This window comes from Protopterus annectens, chromosome 6.part0 (genome assembly GCF_019279795.1).
Source record: "Protopterus annectens isolate FY-2018-M chromosome 6.part0, PAN1.0, whole genome shotgun sequence".
NCBI lineage: Eukaryota > Metazoa > Chordata > Ceratodontiformes > Protopteridae > Protopterus > Protopterus annectens.
In genome coordinates, this window is record NC_056737.1 from 1,087,173,034 (window position 1) to 1,087,199,882 (window position 26,849).

At 39.4% G+C, this 26,849-nt stretch overlaps 1 protein-coding gene across 1 annotated transcript in view; it reads right to left on the minus strand.

Moving 5' to 3' along the window:
• Positions 1–26,849, minus strand: part of TTC7B (tetratricopeptide repeat domain 7B) — a gene marked incomplete in the record, with an annotated part of 1,939,345 nt that overhangs the window by 1,332,353 nt on the left and 580,143 nt on the right. The window contains 1 exon segment of the mRNA XM_044074706.1: positions 18,833–18,963. Within this exon segment, the coding sequence (XP_043930641.1) occupies positions 18,833–18,963 (131 nt within the window).

The window sequence follows — 26,849 nt, forward strand, 5'->3', positions numbered from 1 at the left end:
CTCCTTCACAGACATTATCAACAAAAATCGCAATAACAACCTATTCTCCTCTGCTTTATTTCTTGACCTCTCTAAAGCCTTTGATATGGTGAACCATCAACTTCTGCTAGACACTTTGAAATCTCTCTCACTCGACTCTTTGGCATTGCACTGGTTTGACTCTTATTTGAAAGATCGAAAACAAGCAGTGCTTTGGGCCAGCCATCTATCCTCTCAGCTCCCAGTCACTATCGGTGTCCCTCGGGGATCCATCTTAGGTCCCCTTCTCTTCTCCATATTTATAAATAACCTGTCTACTTCACTCCCAACATCCACATGTATTCAGTATGCAGATGACTCAACTCTCATCTGTTCTGCTGTATCTCCAGCTGAACTTCATTCTTCCACCCAAAAAGTCTTTACGGCAGCAGAAAAATGGTTCCAACACGTGTCTCCTCCTCAATCCCAAAAAAAAAAAAAAACTATTACTCTTCTCTCCAACGCTTAAATCTGCCCCTTTCTCCTTTTCTATTGTGTCTGATAATGGCACAATCATTACACCTGATTGTTCCACTACACTACTAGGCTTTACAATAGATAATCAACTAAACTTTGATTGCCACATTGACCTAACCATCAAAGCTGTTAATAAAAAGATAGGTGCCCTCTATAGACTTAAGCCCTTTCTAACAGCAACCAGCAGGGTGTCTCTAGCCCAAACTCATCTCATCTCTACATTATTGTATGCCTCTCCATCTTTTATCAACCTTTCAAAATCTAACCTTCAGAAACTTGCCACAACCTACCATAGCATAGCCAGGTTTGCCACAGGCTCCCCATTTCATACCCATCACTGTGTTAATCTCAAAAAGCTTGACTGGCTTGAACTTCAAAATCTTATTATCCTACATCAATTAGTTATCACCTATAAAATTCTCCACTACCCCACTAATACACCAATACTTAATAACCTTGTGGCCCCTTACAGGAATCTTACTTCCCTTCGCTCAGCTAACTAACTAATAGTAGCTACTCTCAAATCACACAATAAATCTGGTGACTCCTTGTTCACAAATGTTGTTGGCTCATACTGGAATAAACTTCCTATAGAAGTGACTACTTTAGGCTCATCACAACTTTTCAAAAAACAACTAAGGAACTATTTAAAATCTAACTGGCTATGCCCTTGCTCTAATCCTGACTGACCTCAGCATCCAACTCTTTTTACTGTTCTCTCCACCACTCTTCTACTCGTCTCTATCACTAGTACTACCCTTCCTCGGTAGCTCACCTAGTATCCACTTGGATACTACTTTTCCTATAACGTCATTTTCTCTTTTACTTGTTACACTATTGCAACCTGTCATCTCTCCTCTTATTTAAACCTACATGTTGCTCCCTGCTGTGCAAATCTATTTCTTAAAACTTGTGCCCTGGCACAAAATATTTATCATAATTGTTAATACTGTAAATATTGTACAAACTCTTTGTGTGACTTACTATTTTCACTTTCTTTCAATTTTTCTACTCCTGCTTTTGCATAGAATATGAGAATAGAATCCACTTTATTTTATATTTTTGTTAAAGTGCTTCTGTGCTGTTACTATGCTACATAGGAATTGTTCTCTAGATGCATATAATTTGTATCTTACTGTGCTGTTTTTTTTTATGTTATTTACTAGTATATAGTGGAGCTTTTCTCCTCGGGCCTCTGCTGAAAATGGACATGTATCCAGCCAGACTAGCCCGGTCAACAAATGTAAAATAAAATAAAATAAATAAATAAATGTTCTTCCAATCACCCCCCTGAGGGTTAAGTTTGATGCCTTCTAATATACCAAAATGAAACTTAGCAAAACCTATACAATGCTTTGCCAAGGGGAGGTCATGTCTGTTAAATCTGGTTGACTTCTTTGAGACAGTCACCAAAGCCATGGACGAGGGGAAGATGGTGAACACCATCTACCTTGACCTGGGCAAAGGCTTCGACATTATTCCCCACTCGAGCATAGTAGACAAACTCTCTCAGCTAGGCATCGATCCATATGTTAACAGATGCGTAGCAAACTGGCTCACTGATAGAACCCACCTAATCAAAATAGGGGAAGCCACCTCAAGCAGCAGACCCGTAATGAGCAGCATACCCCAGAGATCGGTCTTGGGGCCTATGTTATTCAGGATATACTTCTCTGAGGTGCAGTCCAAAACCAGTGGGCTATGGCTGACCAAGTTTGCAGATGACTGCAAGCTGGGCAAAGTCATAATTTCCTCAAATGATGCTGACATCCTCCAAGAGGGCCTCACCCAAAATAATGACTGGTGCCAGAAACATGGCCTCAAGCTGAATGCCAAAAAATGTATCATCATCACCTTTGGGAAGAGTGACATCACCACATATCACATTAATAACAACATCCTAAGTACACAATCAGTAGTGAGGGATTTGGGTACCCAGGTTGACAGCTACCTAACTTTTGACCAGCATGTTGCTTCCACTGTACAGAAATCTTTCTGCATGGCCCACCTCATAAGTAAGGGTATCTCATCCAGGGACAAAGAGGTCATAACATCCCTGTATTCTTCCCTTATACGGCCAATTATTAAGTATAACACCCTCTTCGGCCTGTACCTCGCAAAGCACATGCAGCAGCTGGGAAGACCACAGAGGTTCCTCACCAGGAGAATCCAGGGCCTCAAACATCTACCCTACACAGATAGGCTAAAAGCCCTGTCCCTCTACTCAGTTACATACAGACTCCTCAGACGTGACCTCTGTCTAGCATACAAAGTAATCTCAGATCCCACCTTGATGGGACTGCTGCATATCCGCAAGTTAAGCTCCACTCGAGCAACCAGTACGAGTGACCTCAACCTAGTCTGTGATATCAATAGGAGTTGTTGGCATGACAGATTTGTGTCCCAGAGACTCCCCCATCTGTGGAACAGACTCACTCTCCAGGTCAAGCAGAGTACCTCATTATCCCTTTTTAATCGCAACCTGGATAACTGGATGGGAAACAGAAAATACACCCCTGAGATTCCACCTGTGTCCCTGCTGGACAAGGGCTTTGGGTGCTGACTTGTCTAAACATGGGCTAAATTCTTGGCTAGGCTTATAAGGGCCTCAGGGCCACTAGACTAGTAAACCTCCTATGATCCTAAGTAATTATATCAAGGTTTTAAATGTAAGTAAGCAGCACAACTTTCACAGTTTCTGTTCAGTAACATCCAATCTCTACTTCATTTCTTGACAACTGTATATTATTGCATTTAATATCCTCACACGTTAAGTACAATTATAAATAATGCCTTACACACTGCATGTCTCAGATTACTGGTCAGATAAGACAAGAATGAGCAACAAATGCAGAGAGATAAGACAGAGCTGCACTTATGCAAGCAATAGTTATAAATGGTTGTGTGATCACTCAGTGCACAACATCTGAAATTAATACATGTACAAAAACAACTGTCATGTTTTGTTAATATTGCAGCTGATGCTGCAGTTGCTTGTATGCACAAAGATTTTCATTCACAAGCAAAGTTGTTTCTGTGGAAAAGAGGGATAAGACACCATTACTGTGTTTTGAAGATTCATTGGAGTAAAAGCTCAAATCCAGACCTGTGGAAAAATATTTCATGTGTATATATATATATATATATATATATATATATATATATATATATATATATTTCTGTAGTGTTGTTTATTTAATATATTTATTTTCTTCCTTTCGCATCATTTTCCCTTTTTTCTTTTTTATAATGCAAGTGTTTACGCAGTGTGTGGCTTAGTGCAAATAGAGGAAACAGTGAAACATTATAAATGCCAAGTTTAGCTTTGCTTATCTCGTCTGCTCGACGCTTAGCAGTGTGCAAACCTGGACTAGTGGCTCACACAAGAAGCAGACAGAACACCTGCAGATAGGAAGTAGACATTTTAAATGTAAAAAAAAAATACATTGTTATAGTTTTTACTTTCCATCGCACAACACTGCTAAGCGATGTTGCGCAGAAGTCAGCAAGCATCCCCAACACCTGCAGTGATCGAACAGCTGCAGACAAGAAGCACACAGTCAACAATTTCAAAATGGATACATTGTATGAACTTGTGTGTTGCGCACTGCACAAACACGGTAAGTGATGGTGTGTGGCAGTTAACACACAGAAGTTAATAATGAATAGGGAAATATCCAACTGTTATTTAACTATTTCTCTGGCAACAAGTTTAAGTGTAGGGCTGCCATACACATGGTCCTGGGTTCAATACAGGAAATTCCAGACATGTTTACTGTTCTATTTCACATTATATTAAATATTACTTATAACAATTTATACATGGTTATAAATAGTGGAGCTGCTATGAATTATATGTATTAAGGATGACACTTACTATATTCTGAAGGCTCAGATGCATGACTGAGGGTATACTGTGTACTACGTTTCTGTAAGTATAATTCTGCTAACTGGACTTGGATGGCCTTCACACTTAAATTAGACATATGCAAATGAATATATACACAAGGAACTTGTCAGGTCACACACATACATGGTAACACTTCAATCTGTTATCTGTATTTATAAATGATTTATGACTATGTCTAAGAAGAACTTCTTCTGTAGCAAAGATGGAAAATCACCACTGTGGAAGAAAATGTTTTGTCCCTTATGCATATGTTTAAATCCCACACTGTAAAATCGATTTTAACTGTATATAAAGCCAACAAACATGTGTCAAGTCCTGAAATTTATGCCCCAGTGCATGTATGCAAAGTCAAATTACCTAATAGTTATAATAGCACTACAACACTCCTCAAACTAATATCAAGTGTGAGATAACTTTCCAATTTCCAAAATTGCCTTCCTCTCAGTTTTGCACTGTTGCTCTCTGCTTAACATCCCACAAATGTGGTTGGCATCACTGCTTGGGTTTGTGAACTACCAGTAAACACAACAAAAGGGATTGGCAGGAAATCATTATTTGCTACTGCACTACTTTGGGATTAAGATGTGTCTGGTGTTAGAGAGGAAGGTGCCCAATTTAAAACACAGAATATTTACTGGACTCCTGGCAAAGTGTCACAGCCAAAAGCTTTTGCAGGAGTAGTATTCTGGATCCCAGTACAAGTCTGAGGTTTGGAATAGTCTGACCAAGGGTCTATCCAGAATAACTGGCAGGCCACTCACTGGAGAACAGTGTTTGCACCACTTCAATTACCTAAAAATGCACAAGTGGGATACATTCAACTAGTGGATGGATGAGTTACGAACTAGCAACATCCCCCCAGTTGTGGAAGTATGCTAATAAAGAGAATTAATAATACCTAGAAAGCTAAATATAGGCAAGACTGGAATGCATAATGTTCTTATTCTGTTCTTTTCTTTTCATGGCTAATTCTGAAATAGATGCAAATAGGCAAGCTCATGCTGTGTGTGTGTAGAGAGTGGGATGCATGCAGCACAAAAGGTATTATTGCAGCTTTAAAATGTGTTCCTTTCTATACAGTAGTAGCAAAGTAAGCATGCATATCATAACTGTAAAAGCAAGTATGCATGCATCAGTCTGTAGCACAAACCAACTGTAGTCAGATGTTGTGGGTTCAAATACCATGAGTAACAAGTATAAAATATTGCAATTCTTTAATAGTATTACAGAAATGAAATTCTACACAAGTGGCATAAATGCTCTGCTGTTAACTTTAATCTGTATAATTGGCCCAAGCATATGAGCAAAAGCTGCACATTTCAAGGACTACTTTGAGCAATCTGTAATTAGTTTGTAGTTGCTAGGAAGTATACTTACATATAAAATTTCAGATAAAATAGCTGTATTATTGTCGTAAATGCACTGTACGTCCCACATGATGGCACTAATTTTCTCTCTGTTTTTTCTCACCCCCAACCCTTACCTCTTTTTTTTTTTCTATTTAGTATTACATGTCGTTAAAATGTCTCCATGTCATCCATCTGTATCAAATCACTAAATGCTACAAAGCACAGGGAAGTAGACAAACCCTAGTGGCTCAGCCTGCCCTCACTCCACAGGCTCAGATACCAATACGCAGCACATCTGGGACCCAACCTGGCAGTACTGCCTCTGCTGCCCCTCCACTACCTGTGCCCTCAAGTAGCACTAACCCAGCAGCTAGTGCTGTGGTACCCTCTGGAAGTACTGGTGGAGGTGGGAATTTCATCACTCGCCAGGATATGCCAGGGATGGTGGGGCAGGGTCGTACACAGCACCACTAGTGTATGCCTATGCCAGATGGACAGGCTGCTCTCCATCATTGCCTGTAGGTGGAGGAGGTGATGTCAAGCACTCTAGCAGCCAGCTGTGTTTTTGTCTGTGTTAGTCCCTCCTGTAATATGTTAACAACATTGATGAACTCAATGATTGCACCCAATATGCAATAAACAGCAAACCTGGTAAGCCAAATGCTGTATACCTTAGCCTGGACTGTTGAAAAACAGATTCCAAATAGTAAAGGGCCCAGCACAGATCCTGGGGTATGCAAATGGTGACAGCTCTACTGGTAGAGGTCAGCTCATCAACTTTCACAGTATGTATTCGGTCGGTGAGCCAACTGGTTAACCATCTAGTGACCTAAGGGTCAATCTGCAGCTGGGAGAGTTTCTCAATGATACCCAAGTGGGGGATTGTGTCAAAACCCTTGGCCAGATCAAAACAGACAGTATAAACGGTCTTATCTTCATCCAGGCCCATCACACACAATCAATGAGCTGAGACAACATCACAGATCGCCTATAGTGCGACTTAGAACATACACCTACCTGACATAATTGAATATCAACACACCTTCCTGTAGAAGGGTGTACATCAACATGCATCAATCTGAGTAGGGGGGACTGCACCTCATGTATGCATGTATAGACATCCTGAGTCTCCTCATCTGTGAGGTAGACCAACATCTAATCATTGCCCTTTTCTAAATGGGCAGTAGTAATATCCCGGCTGTGTGTAACAGACATGTTACAGTTAGCTGTTAATGCTACATCCATGTCTGTTACACCTGTTAGATATTCTCAAACAGGTCATCGAGGGCATACATGATGACAACACTATCATCCTGTGAAACTTGACCAGGCCAAGACATTTGACAAATCCATACTGAGGTATTCCCTCAACACTGTCAGATGTGGGCATAAACACCTATATATCACCAAGTGGGTAGACTACCTGATCACATACGTGGAATCCAAATATGTTGAAATGTGTAAAGTGACCTATATCTCGAGTCCAGTGATCAGGTCCGCACATCAGGGCTGTCAGCTAGGCCCTTTCCTGTCCACTTTTAAGTCGCAGATGTCAAGAATGACATATACATCTTGTGTCCAAACAGCTGTCTGGAGGACTACAGATTGTGGGTTATCATTGACTCCAACTGTGATATTAGTATAATACATACAGCATCAACACACACCAAAGATTGCTGCCACAGCCATGACAATGCGCAAAATGAAACAAAAAAAAAATGGGGGGTGGGGGATTTGTTACATTATGAAAAAAAAAAGTTCTAAGCTTGTTTCAAACCTTTACTGTTAACTAGTCTAGTCCATATACAGATTTGCTGGATCCCGGACTGTTTTATAAGTTTCTGAGCCCCCCAGACCTTTCTGTGTTGAAGAGAAGCCTTCTAGCTTATCAGTTGGAGTGGCAAGCACTAGGTACCCTATCTACCACAAGAGGACTAATTTCTGGTCCAGAAATTTTAATTTATTGGCCATTTAGGCATTTTTTCCATCCCTTTCAACTTTCTGGTTTAAAAGCCCGTGTTTGCGCACCATGCAAAGGTGCTCAGCTGCGGTAAACTATCACTGGTGCCAGAAAGTCTGGTCTTCAAATTTCCTCTTAGAAAGTGCTTGTTCTTTTACTTCTTGCACTTCAACTAGCATAATCGGCTAGCACTTTAACATGCTTTTGTAGCATTTATTGTACCACACAGGTGCTATCAGCACTAGTTGTTCCTACGCAGTAACAGCACCAGTACTTATTAGTTATGACCACCATTCCTGATATGATTGCAGGGCAATTTCCTATGCTTTCTCCTGCTAACCTGGTGCACTTGGGCATTCTGAGACAGTGTGGCAACTGTCTAATGTACACAGATAACGCTCTCCTCTTACCTCCCAAAAGTCATACCTGTGAGAGATGCACTTGTATCATCAAAGTGGAAGCAATGCACGCTCCAACCAAGACCGGAATAGCTGGTCAAGAGGAAAAGGTCAACACCTGCAACTCACTACATAGAACATACAGCCCTCCAAAACACCAACCCACACATAGAAACATAAACCATACACCCATCTTCGCGGAGGATCTCAAAAGTTTACCCTAACAGAGACCCAGAGACAGAAACGCACTCGACCACAACACCAACCCCAAAACACATAGCTCAGCACCAAAGTGTGCCCCTCAACCCAAGCTGTCAAGGCAAAACACTTTGCCCAATGTACTAATCAAAGGAGACTCAATTCTGAGGCACACTGATGTCCCACTAACTAGCCTGAACAAGGAGAAGCTGACAGTCAGCTGTCTATCAGGTGCCAGGATCCGTCACATAACACATGCACTCAGGTCACTGCACAACAAGTAAAAATATGACCCAGTCATTGTCCATGTGGGTGTGAATGACCGGAGACGTACCTCCCTAGACTACATGAAAAGAGATGTGATGGAACTCTCGGATTATGTGGCCCAGGCAGGTATGACCCTAGCCCTGAGCAGCATTCTACTGTCACCTAGAATGATACCACAGTACGAGCAGAAAATGACTGATTTCAACAATTGGCTAAGTTTCTGGTGTCATTCTAAGGGGATCCAGTATCTGTCTGCCTGGGACAACATGATCGACAGACCTCAATGCTTTGCCAGAGATGACCTGCATCTGTCATCCCTGGGATTCTAGGTACTGGCTAAGGCTCTTGCCACCCCTACAGTGCCTTTTTTAAGCAGTGTTCCAAAGACCAAAATTCCACCATAATAGCTACAAACAAATGCAATCTGAGGGTCATGCTGCTCAATGCTACAAGTCTAAATCTCAAGATGCACTCGCACGAAGCTCTCCTCAAAATGGAGAATGTCGACATCTGTGCTGTAACTCAGACCTGGTTTAAAGAGACAGAAAGCACCCCTGCGCTCCCAGGCTACAACTCATTCCATAGCAACTAATTCCAAAATAAAATCCAGAAAAGCAAACACAGGGCAGACCAGAAGTATGAATCCATAAAACGATTTATTCTCCACAAAATAAGTGCTTTCGTCCCAAAGTTAAAATTACAGGAACTTCATCAGATACAATTTAAAACCGTGAAAAGCATTTTAAATACTAAAGCACAGTGACATTTCCTTTCTCAGGGCAGTGAGCACTGCTTACTCAAACCACACCCCCTTAACACCAACACAGAACAAGCACATAGCCCAGCCCAGTATACATATAAAATGCAACTGTAAACATAAATTAAGCTTAAATGAGCCATAAAAAATATATATATAAATGTAAAAATATCTTGCAAAAATATATATAAATGGATAAAGCAATTAATTCTATTTGTACTCTAACTTTTCCTTTCCAGTACTTTTAACTAAGAGACTAGAAATAGAGAGATTGTCATTGAGTCCTGGCCAAGACAAAGAATTTAAACGTAGCTGCCATAATAATTCTCTCTTTTCCAGAATGTAAGATCATGCCCCCCCCCCTTTCAGACATAGATAAAACATCTAATCTAATAAACTTGAAAGTATGTCCTACATTCAGTGAAATATGTTTAAGCTAAGGCATTTGTTTCACAAACATCACGAATATTACGAACATGTTCACTTAACCTATTTTCCAGTTTCCGTCCTGTCTTCCCACATAGAAACAGTTACAGTCCATACATAACGCGAGGTAGACTAACCTTTCAGTGGTACAGCTACATCTACCAGGAATTCTTATTTCCATCTTGTTGACAATAATCCACTCCCTTCCAAAATACAGGGACAAAACATACATCTATCACATTTAAACATATATCCAACAGTGGTTAGAGATTGTTGATGTGCAAAAAGGTATTTCAAACTAAAACCTTTCCTATAAATACAGAGAGACTATCTCCTACTAATTCTCTTAAATCTTTGTCATTACTAATTAAGTGCCAGTTTTTAACAAGAATGTTTTTAATAGCAAAAAAATCGTTTGAAAACATTGTAAAAAAAAAAAACTGGACTGATAGTTAACACTACCCCTCTGTTGTGGTGTTTGTTCAACACTTAGGGAAGCCACTCTAATTTGTTCTGTTTGTTCTGTTTGTGGTGTAATAGGACCATCATTATTATTATTTGATACGACAACCTCGGTCGTATCTAAATTCTCATATACTTTGGCACTTAAAATTGGTAAAAAGTGGCCATTGTGCCTTATTTCCTTAACTTCGTCCATGATTTCATTTAATAGGATGTCTGGGTAGCCTCTTTTGGCAAACATATTCTTCAAATTCACACATTCATCAATAAAGGCTTGTCATAAACTCACCATACGGGCTGCCCTAACAAATTGACCTTTCACAACCGCCCGTTTTCATGTTAATTGGTGGTTGCTACTAAAATGTAAGAAACTACAGTCACAAACCCACTATTCACATTTTTTAACAACACATCTAAGTAAGAAATCTCATCCTCACTTATGGAATGAGTACATTTCAAAAGATAGTAGTAGTATTAATGTAGTCTAAGAATGGCTCCACTTGGTCCCTCAGTCCCTTCCACAGGATAAAAATTTTGTCAAGGAAACGGGTATAAAACTGGCAATGAAGAGAAAATAGTGAATACTTCAGAAACCTATTTTCCCATTCCAACATGACTATGTTGGCATATAGGTCCCCACACGAGGAGCCCATTGCCACACCTCAGACTTGCAAGTAGTACTCTTTTTCAAACAGAATAAAATTATTTCTGAGTACCACGTCCAAAAGCTGTTCGCACATATTAATTTTATCTTGTGGGACATTTTTCCTGTGTAGTATTCACAAAACCACTGTACCCATATCTCATGGGGTATAACAGTATATAAATCTACCACATCCACAGTAATGAACAAATATTCACTATCATATTGAATATTATCAATTTGTCGCAGGAAGTCCCAAGAGTCGACACACAAGTGGGGTTCATTAATTAATAATGATTTTAATTGCAAATCCAACAGTTTTGCCGAAGCATGGGTAATTAAACCCCTTGCATCCACAATTGGATGCACATGAGGTTGCTCAATACACTTGTGTAGCTTTGGGACCTCAAAAATTACTGGGGTGACTGGAAACTCCACAGTTAAGTGTAATTCATGAATGTCAATTAAGATGTCAATAAACAAGTCTTGTAGAAATCCTTTAATCCTTCTGTAGGCACCGTTCATTTAATTTAACAAACTCTTACTACAAGTCTGTCTCTCCAAAATTTATCCATTTTCATAACATAATCACTTTTGTTCATGATAACAACCCTACCCCCCCTTATCTGGTTTCATAATTCTTATCCCCACTGCCTGTTTTAGAAATGCCAATTCTATACTTTTATCATGACTCAAGTTACTCGCATTTAACCTTCTGTTCTTGTTCATGCATAAATTCCTAATGTCTAATTCACAGACTTTTTCAAAAGTTTCCAATGTGGGGTGAAGGGGGGGGGGGGGTTTAAAAGTACCTGAAATTTTAAAGAGGTCACGAACACATTCCACATTATGCAACATAAAATTAAAATTTAACTTTCCAGTATATTGTTTTAAATTAAGCAAAGTTTGTACCAAATCTGTCGATTTACTAGGAATAAAAGTGAAGCCCTTAGTTAACAAATCGCAAGCAGTTACATTCAAATTCATTTCAGAAACACTGTATACTTTAAAGTCTCATGAATTACACTTAACTGTGGAGTTTCCAGTCACCCTAGTAATTTTGAGGTCCCAAAGCTACACAAGTGTATTGAGCAACCTCCTATGCATCCAATTGTGGATACAAAGGGTTCAATTACCTATCCTTTGGCAAAACTGTTGGATTTGCAATTAAAATCATTATTAATGAACCCCACTTGTCTGTAGACTCTTGGGACTTCCTGAGGCAAATTGATAATATTCTATACGATAGTGAATATTTGTTCATTACTGTGGATGTGGTAGATTTATATACCATTATACCCCATGAGACAGGGGTACAGTGGTTTTGTGAATACCTACACAGGAAAAATGTCCCACAAGATAAAATTAATACGTACGAACAGCTTTTGGACATGGTACTCAGAAATAATTTTATTTTGTTTGAAAAAAGAGCACTACTTGCAAGTCCAAGGTGTGGCAATGGGCTCCTCGTGTGAGGGCCTATATGCCAACATAGTCATGCTGGAATGATAAAACAGGTTTCTGAAGGATTTACCATTTTCTCTTTATTGCCAATTTTATACCAGTTTCCTTAACATTTTTATCCTGTGAAAGGGACTGAGGGACCAAGCTGAGCTATTCTTAGACTACATTAATACTACTACTACAGTCTTGAAAATTACTCATTCCATACGTGAGGATGAGATTTCTTACTTAGATGTGTTGTTAATTAAGGTGAATAATGGGTTTGTGGCTGAAATTTATCGTAAAAAAACTTATTCAAACAGTTTCTTACATTTTAGTAGCAGCCGCCAATTAACACAAAAACGAGCAGTTGTGAAAGGTCATTTTGTTAGGGCAGCCCATATGGTGAGTTTATGGCAAGCCTTTATTGATGAATGTGTGAATTTCAAGAACATGTTTGCCAAAAGAAAATACCCAGGCATCTTATTAAATGGAATCAAGGCTCCAGAGCCATTAGCCTAGTACCCCCCCTATGAACCTATGAAAACAAACACACAACCCAGAGATAATATAGAAATCACACCCTATAAGCAGACCAAGTAGTATGTGACATGTGTCCTGAGGTAGATGGTATGTGGCCACAGTGATGACTACTCCCTTGTAACACAACTACTGAGTATGTGCAAGGCATCCACATCAAAGGCCATATGTCCACAGTTCACAGACTTCACAACAATAACGGAGTACAATGCACCCTTCTGCATGAACCTCCCTGCACATCTTCCAGTGATGTGTAACTGAAGTGTACCACCTCTGTCACAATGCACCTTCTTCATGAACCTCCCTACACATCTTCCAGTGATGTGTAACTGACGTGTACCACCTTTGTCACAACACACCCTTCGTCATGTACCTCCCCCCCCTACACATCTTCCAATGATGTGTAACTTTAGCGTACCACCTTTGTCACAATGCACTTTCCTCACGAACCTCCCTAAACATCTTCCAGTGATGTGTAACTGTGCACCACCTTTGCCACAGTGAACTCTTACACATCTTATTGGCCATACCTGCGTATTCTTTTTGTTGCATAAACATTACTGTCTGATAGTGCAGAACCCCCATCAAGGTGTTATACCAGATGAATGCGTCATACCTGTTCTGGTGATGCACACACTACATACATAGCTGTTTGATAACACTGATGGCATGGGTTACATTCATGACAGTGTGGATTGTCCAACATATATATGCCATGCACACCAGTCATCTAGCCTGTATTGACCATAATGTCACATACAGGCATAGCAGTGTCCCTCAACAATTCCAGCAGATGTTACAGTGTCAGGACATTGGGCTTGATTACCCTCATAGATTGTTGACATGTCATAAGTTGCACAAGTGAATTCATGCAGAACCATCTATGATCACTCAGAATCACATATGTCACAGACATGGGATTACTGCTGGTATTATTCTGATATTGTCCATGATTGTATGTGCTTCTGTTTACAGTTGTCTATGAGCCTGTAACCGAGTCTGTCCCACTTGTGGAAGACCTCTGCTGACATTACAGTCATATTCAGGCAGATCAGTTGGCACAACTTCAAAATATGCACCAAACCCCAATTGTATACAACATCCTCGGATAGATGTCCTCTCCATTGCTCATGTCAGGATGCTTATATCACAAAAACATCTCCGCTGTTATGTCACCTTGTCTGACAGTCACATAGTATACATTTTTCACTGTGCAGTCTGTACTGTACCATGTCAATATGTGATCAGTGTCCCTGCTACACCTGTCTTCCCTTTACATGCCCTCATCTATTGTACATTACAATGCATCATCTGTCCTCTTTCCCTGTGTACATTCCTACAATTCATCTGTCTCCCTATTCAATACACACATTTCCCCCATTTTAAATGGCAGTCCGTGCACCGTTACAGATTTACACAACTTTTGTACAGACTGCCTGAATGGAATTTCTACAACACTCTGCACTGCATACAATATCCTTCAATGTGTTTGGACTGTATACTTTGCTATATGATAAACCCGGGTAATCACTGTGGCATTCCATGCAATCCTGCTAAACTAGTTTACACATGGGTAATGGGTCTGCTATATATGTTGCTTTACACAGTTTCCTGGCCGGCAACACTGTTGCCAGCCATGAAACCTCACTTGTTTACGTTTAAACTCTGTGTGCAGCATGAATATGTAATTATCACTGCTGCTCACTGCACAAACATGTAAATTCTGTGCAAGCTTCATGCAAAGCCTACACAGAGTTTATTGAATCCTGCTGCTCATCTAAAAAGTAGCATGAACTAATACAAGCACATTTCTCACAATGTATGATTAAAACCTTCAGGGAAATAAAATTAAAAATATGCACTTTATATCTAATTTAGATGATGGATGCCAAGAAGCTTTCTGACCTGAATACCAGGTTGCTTATGGTATGACTAAAATATATACAAAAGTAAGCTGACACAACATGTGAATTGTGCCAACAATATAGTGCATTAAAAAATCTATATGAAACTGCAATGCTTTACTTGCTTATAGTACAGGTAATATCAAGTAAACTGTAAATGTGAAAAAGAAGCAATATTTAAGGGAGTCAAGGTGGAAAAATAAGTTAAATATCCGTTCAATATTTATTCTTTAATATGTGAAATAATTGTTCATATATAATGACAGAGAAAAAAAGGATCAAGCCCAGTCAGTTAAAATATTAATGATACAATACTTGTAGAATGCAAGCATAACACAAGATAATTAAAAAAAATCTCACTTTTTGAACTTTACAAGTGGGACGTCTACAACTGCCACAACAGCTTCTACTGCAGATGTGCTTTAGCATAATTGTTTTATTTACTTAATCATTAATTCAGAAATCATACAACTATAGTGCATTACCTGAAGAAATTCATATACGACTCTACAGCTTCTGCAACATATAACATAGGCACCAGTGGTTTCCAAGCAGCACTCCAGCAAGTTTTTCACTAATGGCATGACTCCAAATGACAAAATTCCCTTCTTAGCTCAGCCAAACTTGCTTCGGGAGGTTAGGTTAGGCATACTGTGCTTAGTAAACATAGGTATTTACTAGGCTAACAAACACAAGGGCCTTTTTAAGCCTAGTCACCCATCCGAAATCTCTGACAAGTTCTGATATCCTTCATAAGGGTAAGCAGCGGCTAGGTTGATGAAGCATTTACAGGTTGCCTATGTCCATTAGAGCCATAGGTGCCAAGCCAGGGATGAACTTCCTGTTCCCCATCCAAGTTGTACTTGAATTGGGTTATGGAGGAACTCTGCTTCACATGAATAAGAAGTCTGTTCCAGGGAAGGGGTAGCTACACAGATACAACAGGAGGGATCCAGGGAGGAATGTCATATCAGACGGAGAAAGATGAAAGGATCCAGGGTTATGGTAAGTACATAGCTATTGAATCCTATTCATTTTGCCTGTCCAACCTGACTGTTGGCCAGAACCTCCAGCTTATCTTTTGGGTGGTGTTATGACAAGTCTTTTGAGAATCATGGGCCCAAAGGATGCTCAAGATCTACAAATTACATCCAGCTTATAGTGTTTAGCAAAGGTATGCAAGGAAGGCCATCACACCTTTTGCAGATCAGAGTGTAAAGTGTGTGTGCTTGTATCTTTAAGAAGCATGCAAGGCTGTATACGTGCACATACATAACTGCACACGTGCACAATCTTAGTGCCATTTTGTAGAAGCAGTTAAGGAGTAAGCATGCATGACTGTAGTCATTACTTGTACATAAGTTACTTAAGTTAGAGTCAATAGTCAACAGCAGTAAAGTGTTTGTATGTAATAAAGCTATTTGAACAGAACTCACAAAGATTTGTTTATTCATGTCTCAACACGAAAGTGACATGGTGTCAGAACCGGGATGGAAGAAAGAAGAATATTCTGACCCACGAGATGTAAAGATGACAGTGAAGGTACAATGGAGAGAAAAGTGCATAACCATAGCCAGAAAGAAACAAAGGTAATGAGAAATAATACAAACTGTTTACTTTATGCGAAAGACGATAAAAAGGGCATTACAAAGGTACAGACAGCATTATCAGGCAAACGGAAAGCACAAAAAGTTTAAGTCAAGAAAATGTTTAAGATATTCGATGAAGCGATTAACTATAAAGTGAAACGAGAATGTGTAAAGCAGAAAACAAGTGTGTTTAAAGCAAAACAAGTGTGTTTAAGGCAAAGTTGGGCATGTTTAGAGTAAAACAAGCACAAGAAAAGTGCATTGGGCATAAAAAGGGCTTAAACGAGAAAAAGGATTACAGTAAGAAAATAACGGGCACATTAACGGAAAATAAAGCAAGGTGATTCCATGTGCTTTGACAAGGTGTATTTGGGCATAACTATGACTCTATATTGTATCAAGGGCATAACTAAAGTTATTCGAAGTATCTCAGAGTATATAAAAGTGCTCACAGTGTGTGCTTACTACCGTACATGTATTTCAAAGAGTTGATTGTATGCAAAGTGCAATCCAGTTAAAGTACAACTATTTCGAAAAAGTTTCTTGTGCTAGGTGTGTCTATTCGCAAAGTACTGTCATTACAGAGTGCTTCTTGCACTATAAAGAGTTGCCTTGTAAGGTACCATCATTTTGGGACATTTCAGTGCGCTGTATGCAGTTATTCGCAAAGTGCAAGTAATATGAAAAGTTATTGAATCTAAGGCAACAGATAATTGATTATTCACATTGTGCAGTTACTTGGCATGTTTCTTATACTAAGAGGTGTTTTCTTACAAAGATGACATTAAAATAGTGTTACGGTGCTCATGAATTACTCAGTTGCATTGTAAAGTTCTCGAATATTTCTTAAAGCTACGACTTTAATAAGTGAGGGTGAATGACTGTAGCATTCCTACCATCATCCATAAATTTCCAAAAGTACAGCAGATGATGATAAATGAACTTAGCATTTTTGCCTTTACCGATAAAATTATGAAAGTATTTTCACAGAATGTTTAGATTATTGCCTCACATTTTTGGTCTGTGGTTTTCTGACAAATCATTGGTAAAACTATGAGGGTTGAAGTCAGAAAAATAATGACAGACATCTGAGTTTCAGACTTCATACCCTTCAGAAAATTCATGCTGATGCAACATCTGTTATTCTATCAACTTTCTAAGTTTGTAAGAGCAATATTTAAAAAGTGCTCTATTTGTGACTGCCCCCCCCCCATTATTTATGGCTTTGTCCAGATTTATTGCTTTATGAAGGTGAGAAGTATGAAGCCCATTCAGCAGCTGCACAAATCTTACCCTTACAAGAATTCCTTAAGAAGGCAGAAGCGGCCACTGATCTACTGGAATGTGCTTTTGGTTTTAGTGTTAAAGTACAGTTGCTGGAAGAATAGACAAAGGTTTTGCAATCTGAAATCCACCTGGACAAGGTAATTTAGAAGCCCTTTGAACTTAATCTGTTAGTAGCAAATTAAACAAACAATTGGGGGTCCTTTTTAATGAATTTGGTTCTATGAAGAGAGAACTGCAATTGCCTATGAATGCCTAAGTTGTAAAACAGTACTCCCCTCTGTTGTACATTTGAGAGAAAAAAAAAACTAGCAAAGTATAGGTTGGTTTAGGTTAGATTTGGATGTCATCTTACCAAAAAAAAAAGGTTGGTGCATTAGAAGCCCTGCATTTATGAAAAAATAGGTCAAGTGAAGATAACAGTATATGTAGCTCAGAAATTCTGGCTAATGCTGCTGCCATAAAGAATACAGTTTTCTTCAAAACTCCTATTCTGGAAGTGGAAAATGCTGGCTTAAAGGAGGCATTTAAAGCATCCAGAGCAAAATTTAGATCCCAAGGAGGGACTGGGTTCCCTAACTGTTGTGCAAAGTAGAAACATACCTCAAAGAGAAGTCTTGCAAGACCTATGAAAGCCAACAAATGAAAATCAAAGCCTTGGTGAAAATTAAAGATTGCAGCTATCTGTACCTTAATATGAAAACGGGAGAAAATAGTTCTGAAGAAAAAAGCACCACCTGAGGAATGGAACACTTAAAAGAGATTTATCCTAGCAGACACCCAAGTAGCAAAATGTGCTCACTGCCTCTTGTAAACCCTACGAATACAGGCACTTATTAGTTTAAGCGTTGAAGGGTTGTTTGCAGACCTCAGAACGTGGCAGTCATCAGTGTGGAGACAAATATTAATGGTATGTACATAAAAGGAAGGGAAGTAAAAAACAGTGAAAACAGAAGAGTGGCCAAGGATTGAATCTTGGCGATGTCTAGAGAAGTGTGATACTAAGGAAGGTGAAACGTTAACACTGCCTTTCCAACTGCCTAATACTGACTCCAGGAATATGACATAAAAATAATTTTCTTTTAATATCCCTTCTTGCACTCAAAGCTAATTAAAACATATTTTGTAACCCGTAAAAGTGTAAACAGAACTTAACCAATTGCATGACAAGACGTTCGCTGTGTGCGCCATCCTACCTCCTACTTACCCTTTCCATTTCCTGCAGGTAGAGCAGAGCAATATCGCCACACTTCTCATAACAAGTAATGATTTCCTGTTCGCGGTCTCCGTGCAGACTATTGGCAGGAGAGAGAGCTGTCAGGTTTTCTAGACACAAACCTGAAAAAAGAGAAACCAGAAATTAACCCATACTTTCTTACAAAGAATAACAGCAAATGTGTGGTACAATAAATCACAGAAAAATGTAAGCCATCCTATCTATGGTGTTATACTACTATGGGGCAAACACATCCTCTTATATTCTAAGAATGTATTTGAAATGCTCCCTATCACAAAAATCTCTTAGCAGACAAGCTAGCAAATGCAAATGAAAATATAACAAATGTTACCAAGTAGAGAGAATGGTACAAATTTCAAAGGCTAAAGCAAGTACGTTACAACAAAGTTAAAAAGGCTACTATTTTTAGGAGTGGGGTCATCAGAACGCCGTAGCTGAACAGTAAACCATGGAAACGATTTGTACACTAAACAGCATTTATTTACCTGATAAAGAAATGAAAATGCAACAAATACCAAACTAATAGCCAAGAAAGTACTATAAGGAAATTGCTATTCAAAAGGTAATGGACGTAATATTTTCACAAGGAAAAACAAGTGAAATATGTGAGGTGCTTAACCACAAGAGTAAGGCTTTGAGCAAACTCTTACAACATGAATAACTACATATATGATTGCACCAACGGCTGTCATGATCAGTTTTGCAATTCCCTATGGAGGGAGGTGGAAGGAATCAAACCACATTACCATGGCAAAAGGAAACTGCTCCCTAACTGCTAAACGCCTGAATCCTCTGCACTGTCAGACATTTTTACATTATGTAACACACCACTGCTGGATCAAGGGGACAACTGCTCTGCACTTCCTCTAGTTAAATCATGCAAAATGAAAAATACTTTCAATAGTGTAAGACTTTGAAGGTTTACATGTGCCAGTTTTGGAGTTAGAAAAACTGTCATTAACAATCTGTCATAGTCCCGCTAAAGTATGTTCCTTCTCTTTGCACCCTGTGGTTTTCCTTAAATCCAGGCCTTACATTCCTCTAATATTTTGTATACTCAGATCATATCCTCCTCATTCCTTCTAGTCTCCAGGCTAAAAGTCCTCATTTATTGCAACTTTTTTCTAGCTCAGCCCCCTCTATATTCTTTACTGTCTTGACTGCATTCATTTGTTATGCCCCTATCCTTTCTAGCTCAGCCCCCTCCATATTCGTTACTATCCTGACTGCATTCATTAGTTATACCCCCTATCCTTTCTAGCTCAGCCCCCTCCATATTCGTTACTATCCTGACTGCATTCATTAGTTATATCCCTATCCTTTCTAGCTCAGCCCCCTCCATATTCGTTACTATCCTGACTGCATTCATTAGTTATACCCCTATCCTTTCAAGCTCAGCCCCCTCCATATTCGTTACTATCCTGACTGCATTCATTAGTTATACCCCTATCCTTTCTAGCTCAGCCCCCTCCATATTCGTTACTATCCTGACTGCATGCATTTGTTATATCCCTATCCTTTCTAGCTCAGCCCCCTCCATATTCGTTACTATCCTGACTGCATTCATTAGTTATACCCCTATCCTTTCTAGCTCAGCCCCCTCCATATTCGTTACTATCCTGACTGCATTCATTAGTTATACCCCTATCCTTTCTAGCTCAGCCCCCTCCATATTCGTTACTATCCTGACTGCATTCATTAGTTATACCCCTATCCTTTCTAGCTCAGCCCCCTCCATATTCGTTACTATCCTGACTGCATGCATTTGTTATATCCCTATCCTTTCTAGCTCAGCCCCCTCCATATTCTTTACTGTCCTGACTGCATGCATTTGTTATATCCCTGTCCTTACAAGTTCTCCAGAAACTAAAAGAGCTTTTCATCTGGGGCTTCACCTGTGCTCTGCGCAGCAGCAGAATGGCTGGTGTTTTGCCCTACTAAAGGATGCAAGTGGTCATTGCCACCACATGAAAACTCTGCACTGAGTGGACTGGCTGAGGTCTCTTCCTTCCAGCCAATATTTCCTTCCTGAAGTATTGTATGTTAGATTCAACCTCCCACATTCATCAACAATTACTCTAACACAGGCCTCCCTGCCCATCCTGCTCATTCTCCAACAATGACCAACAGACACCTCTATGACCATTCTCATGACTGCTTTTCTGCCACTACTGCTGCCCCTCACTTTGTACCCCCCACAAACAAATTGATCATGTTCTCAGTGTACATCATTACCCATGCTTACGCAGAGGTGCCAGCTGGTCACACCCTCGCTCTCCCTGTGAAGTAGCTATCTGCTACCACTCTTCATCTTCCACTCCTACTACTTCTACTCTTCTATCCAAACCCTTGTTCAGCCATACGTCCTTGAGCTTGTTGAAAAATACTTTTGGACCATTTAAAACTCTTGGCTAAAATCCAAACAGACTGTCTTCTGGGATTCCCTTATCCAGATTAGCCTAGATCATGTCATAAAAATGATTCATGTTTGTCTGGCAAAAATTTTTGGCCATAGCTTCATGCTGGTTTGCGTTCTGGAGCCTGCTGAGATACGAGAACATTTCTGTCTTTCTCCCAAAACGTTTTCCTTTGTCCTTCCAGATGCCAATGTCAGGTTTAAGAAACAAGTTTCTGCAGAAGATGCTACTTCCTCGTTGTACTGCTATTACAATCTCAACCTCACAGCTCTATACTATTCAAAAACTGAATGAATAATTCAGTCAGGGGTTTTGTTAGCACATCTAGCTCTGGGACAAAACCCTCTCATACCCTGTCTCCTGCTCTACCCTTCCAATATCAACAGGTCTATAATCCCCAGTTCCATCTCCCTCAATAACACCTCCCCATCCCTACTGCCTACTCATGATCTGCCCATAATGGAAATCTGTCTCTGTTCCTTCGTGAACATGGACGCAAAGAATTTTAGTAATTTAACTTACTTTGCATCATTTGCTATGTCCTTTTCTCTCACTAACCAATTGTCAACAATATGTCAGAACTGTTGAAGTGTGTAAAGTAAGAATGCCAAAAACACCAAGAATTCATGTCCATCACGTGAAGACACTTGTTTATTTCATTTTTTAAATTTCAAATATACTGATTCAGGTTAAGTGCTTTCATCCTTTAATTTATTCAATAAATAGTCTATATTTTAAATGTTAAGTGTCTTCAACTGGTACACATGGATTCCATGAGTGCTTTTATAAGTTTCTGGTCACTAAACAAATTGACTAGTTCAGTTCTAGAAAGTTTTAATGAACTCTTGGGCTCAAAAGGGAGACATCGTTATTATCAAACTAAGGCTACTTCCCAAGAGGAATCAAGTTTTTATGAAAGGACGAAGAAAAAATGTGCAATTAAAACAATTACCTGAATAAAGCTATGGTTTATCAGTCTGGCTACACTGGAAGCTCAAAGAGACCAGAAGATGCACCTTGACTGCATAACATAAACCAGAGTTAAGTTAAAAAGAACTGAGACAGTCGCATACTGTTTGAGGAAGAAGCCAATACGGGTAGAAGGAACGGGACTTTCTGAAAGAAATCCTCTTCATTTGAAAGAATATGTTTTTAAAGATGCAAGCTCTTTGGTAGGTCTGAAAACCCGAATAACTGTGTTAAACTGACTAAAATCTCTGGAACAGCACATATACAAAAGCAAAACATGTAAGCTGTCAGGGGTGTTATGGGTGAAGAACAATGTTAGGTCAGCCAGAAAGCTCAGCGTAAGCTGAAACCTTCAAGATGGACACACTTTTGCCACAGGAAAGTAAATAAGACAGTGGTGTCTAGGATATAAATCAAAGAAGATGAGATTTCTTAAGTCACAGTGGGGCTGCCAAATTCATTTTCTGGAACAGTGACAGATACAAAAACAGCATACAGGACCATGTCTGATCACTGGCCTTGAAAAGCACTCTGTGAATCCATGTATATCAGGAACCAGGGAATAGAACAACTCCAGCAAATGGCATTGCCTGAGGATGCAAATAGAGCATCTGACAATCACTAAGCTTCTTGGAAAATGAAGACAGCACTGTCTAGAAGCAAGGCCCTTCCATGGGAAGAAAAGGGTGGGATACTGAAGATACTTGCCATAAAAATCAACTGGCACAGGAAGTACAAAGAGAAAGTCTACAAGGTCCATTACCAAAGCCTCATGATTTCCCTGCAAAGTGTGTGGGGATAAGATATTGTCTGCTCTCTTGATGCATGTGGACACAACAAATTACAGTCACACTATCCAAATGGATGGACTAGATCCTTTCGGGGGGGAATTGCAGTTTCTGAAGGTCCAAGACTGTGCCCATTTCCAGAAAGTCTCTCTATCAAAGATAACATTCCTTACACTGCATAGGAAATTAAATGTTCTCATTACCTCAGGACTACAGCATCCATAGTTAATGTGACGACTACCAACCACTATTAAAAGGTCGTGAAGCTGAGTTCACCAAAATAGTGTGTGTTAGGCATACTGTGGAAAAAGCAGAAGTCCACAAGGGTGCAAATGGCACAACTATTCTTAAAGGTCCACTAAAGAACGCTCTTTCTCAGCTTCATACAGAATGCAATGGGCATAACAGCTATCACAAAAGCCAAACATCTGATAGGGAAAAAGGGCTGCTGTTAAACTCCAACTGCTGAGAATGAAGCCCAGTGACACCAGATCCAGCATCCTTTCCTTGCAAGGCATCCAAAGATGACCTAATGAATATTAGCATGGCGGTAGCTGGCTACAACCTGTTGGGAGTTTATTTTAAAATCAAGGTTCAAAAAAAAAAAAAAAACTGCCGAAGTGTTGTCCCTAGTGTAGATCATTCTAGAGTAGGAAAGTCACCACTAGAAGGTAGTCACCCACATACAGAATGACCTTGGTGCCAATGATGGAAAATGATCACCACTACCATACATTTGGGGAATTGTCTGTTTTCGTGCATGGGTTAAAGCCTATCAATGTGCTAAGTGCGATGCTGAAACAGTTGTAAAGAAATTGGTAAAAGAATTTATGGTACTTGCGTATTAAATCAACCACAAGTTACCCAACCAGGTATAAGAGGACATGTTTGGTTTGTTGCACTGTCACATGTTTTTCGTAGATATCACCAAATTACTTTTGCAATACCTAATGTACAAATGTACAGTCTGTAAATGATGAAACCATTTTCCAGGAGTTGAGGGTACTAGCAACATTCAAGGACAGAACCCTTTTTTCTTTTTCCGTCCAGGAACAATTTGAAATGTACTTCGCTTAAGATTTTAACATTACGACCATTTTAGCTTTAACTGAATATCACAGAGGAGTATTGAGTTATGTTCAGTGCAGCACAATTCCAACCATGCATCTCTCATTTTGTAAGAGGTTAATGTCTGACATAATTTTCAGGGTGCAAATAAAATATATATAGATATATATATATATATATATATATATATATATATATATACACACACACACACACACACACACACACACACACACACACACACAAGTCCTTCACATTTCAGTGAAGGGTATGAGTGACAATGTGCTTGTATTCCTTTCTCTACGTGACAGTACTTACTCAGCAGGTCTACCTGAAACAGAGAATGGTAGCTGCATCTTAAATGCATTGAAGTTTTCCAAAATAAAATAAATACATTAACTAGGCAGTTATAATATGATTTAAAAAAAATCAATGTGCAACAGGAATTGCAATTAAGGAAAGCAACATCGCTGCATTTCACTAACATTTCTTATCATTCAGGGCATAACGTATTAGGGTTGAAATCATTTTGTACATTTGATAACTATCGAAACTAAGTTGAAAAAGGGATATTTGCAGATGAACACAGTACGGCCAGAGGGTTAGCGATTGGTCAAATTAAAATCATTCACATTTGGTGAATTATGAAAGATTTGATTCGTGGGTGCGTTAATACACAAGTACCGAATTTATTCTTACGTTTGATGTACAGCATAGTATTAATTCTGACAAAGGTACTTGTTTTACTGCTGAAACTGTTAAAAAATTGTGTTTTGTGTTAAAAATTTCTTAACAGTTACACTGTCCCCATCACCCACAGTCATCTGGTCTTATTTAAAGATCCAACCAGAGTCTAAAAATCAAATTTAGCAAAGCCTGCAGCGAAACGCGATTGAAATGGCCAGACGGTTTGCCTCTGGCTCAGATGAGTATGCGAGGAACTGTAAACACTACGCATAAATTAAGTCCTCATGCTACCTTCCCCACCAGTAAAACTGTGAAATGGTATTTACTGATGAAGCTTTGTTGAACTATTGTTCAAAACTTGTTTCTGTCTTACAGACTTTCCATATCCACATCAAGGAGGCCCTTCCTCAACCTGCAACAGTTCCCTGTTATGACTTATGACCAAACCTGCAACAGTTCCCTGTTATGACTTATGACCAGGTGACTAGGTCTATGTGAAGGTGTTCCAGTGCAAATCTTCTTTGGGTCCGTGGTGGAAGGGACCTCTTCTCGTCCTCCTGACTATTCATACTGCAGTAAAATGTGCCAGAATACCGAACTGGTTCCACGCTTTGCAAAACCTGCTTGAAGTCTCACGAGTCAACAGAAAATGGTGCCACACTTCCTTCTGATGACATCACTGAGTCTCCTCCTCCTACTGCTCCTGATCAGCATGACAGAAAACACATTTCTTTGAATGCTGCCTCAATATGCTGCTGACATAAATGTTCCCAACGGCTTGGTGTGTGGATCTGTTCTTCACGATGCCAAGGGGGGCACTGCAATGTTACCTGTTCCTGTGCAACAGACTGATTTTCTATTTGAAAATCAAACTTGCCCTGACATCACGGACTGGACTAAGAAAATATACTATCAACTGGCTACATCGAAACAGGGTGATGCTTGTTACACCGCAGAAGTGCCAAGAGGCTACATCAACTGCAGTAACACCTGCGATGAGACTGTATTGGTAGAGCTTGGACTGAAGAGGTATGATATGGCAAAAGGCATGGGAATACTGGACAATCATTACTACATCTGTGGAGATCGTGCCTAGCTCCAGGTACCCAGCATCTGATCTGGTTGTTGTGTGTGACAGATAACCCCAGCTATTTTTCTTTTTTTTGCTATACCTGCCAGAAAGTTGCAGAATAAGACAGCCATACACCCTGCAGAGCAAGTTGTAGCTTCTCTTTTCTCTGCAGTATGGCATGCTGCAAACTGTCCATGAAGTGAATCACTTGTCTCTTGTAATAGCTGAAATACCTAATAACAAATCAGAACACGCATGGCATATAGAGAATTGACTGAAGTCCGAGCCACCGTTTATATATATATATATATATATATATATATATATAAAAAAAAAAACAAACCTCTTGATTATGTACTGGCCTCGGAGGGCACAGTTTGCCATCTGATCAGAAAATGGTGCGGTTCTTTTGTTTCAGACTTTCATGATGAACAAGTAAAGGTGGCTGATTTCATGGAACTACTGGCCATTAACATGACTAAAACTGAGCCTGGTTGGACCTTGTTTGGGTGGTTGGAAAATGTATTCGGAAATGTTGGTGCCAGTTTAATGCAAAGTTTAATTACTTTTGTTATAATCATACTTTTTATACCTCTTGCATATTCTGTTATTAAACATCTGCTAATATGCTGTTTTGGAGAAAAGTACACATGCAATGCTTGCTATACCTGAACAAAAACAAGAGCTTACGTGTTTGACAATGAAATGATTCAAAATAGTCTGTGACTGGAATGCTTTATAGCATCAAAGGGGGGAACTGTAGTGGAAACATTTCTTTAGTGCTTGTTTTATAAAACGTCTGGCTTATAACTGCTGTAGTTCCATATATCTTTCCTCATAAAAAGCACAGCTTGACTTTTAAGAGTTTATTAGAGCTTAGCAAGCAGATGGTAAATGTTTCTTTTAAACATGTAACCATGTATCCTGTACTTGCATGGCATGAATCTGTAGATAACCTTGCCGAAAGCAAACACACAAGGTCTAAA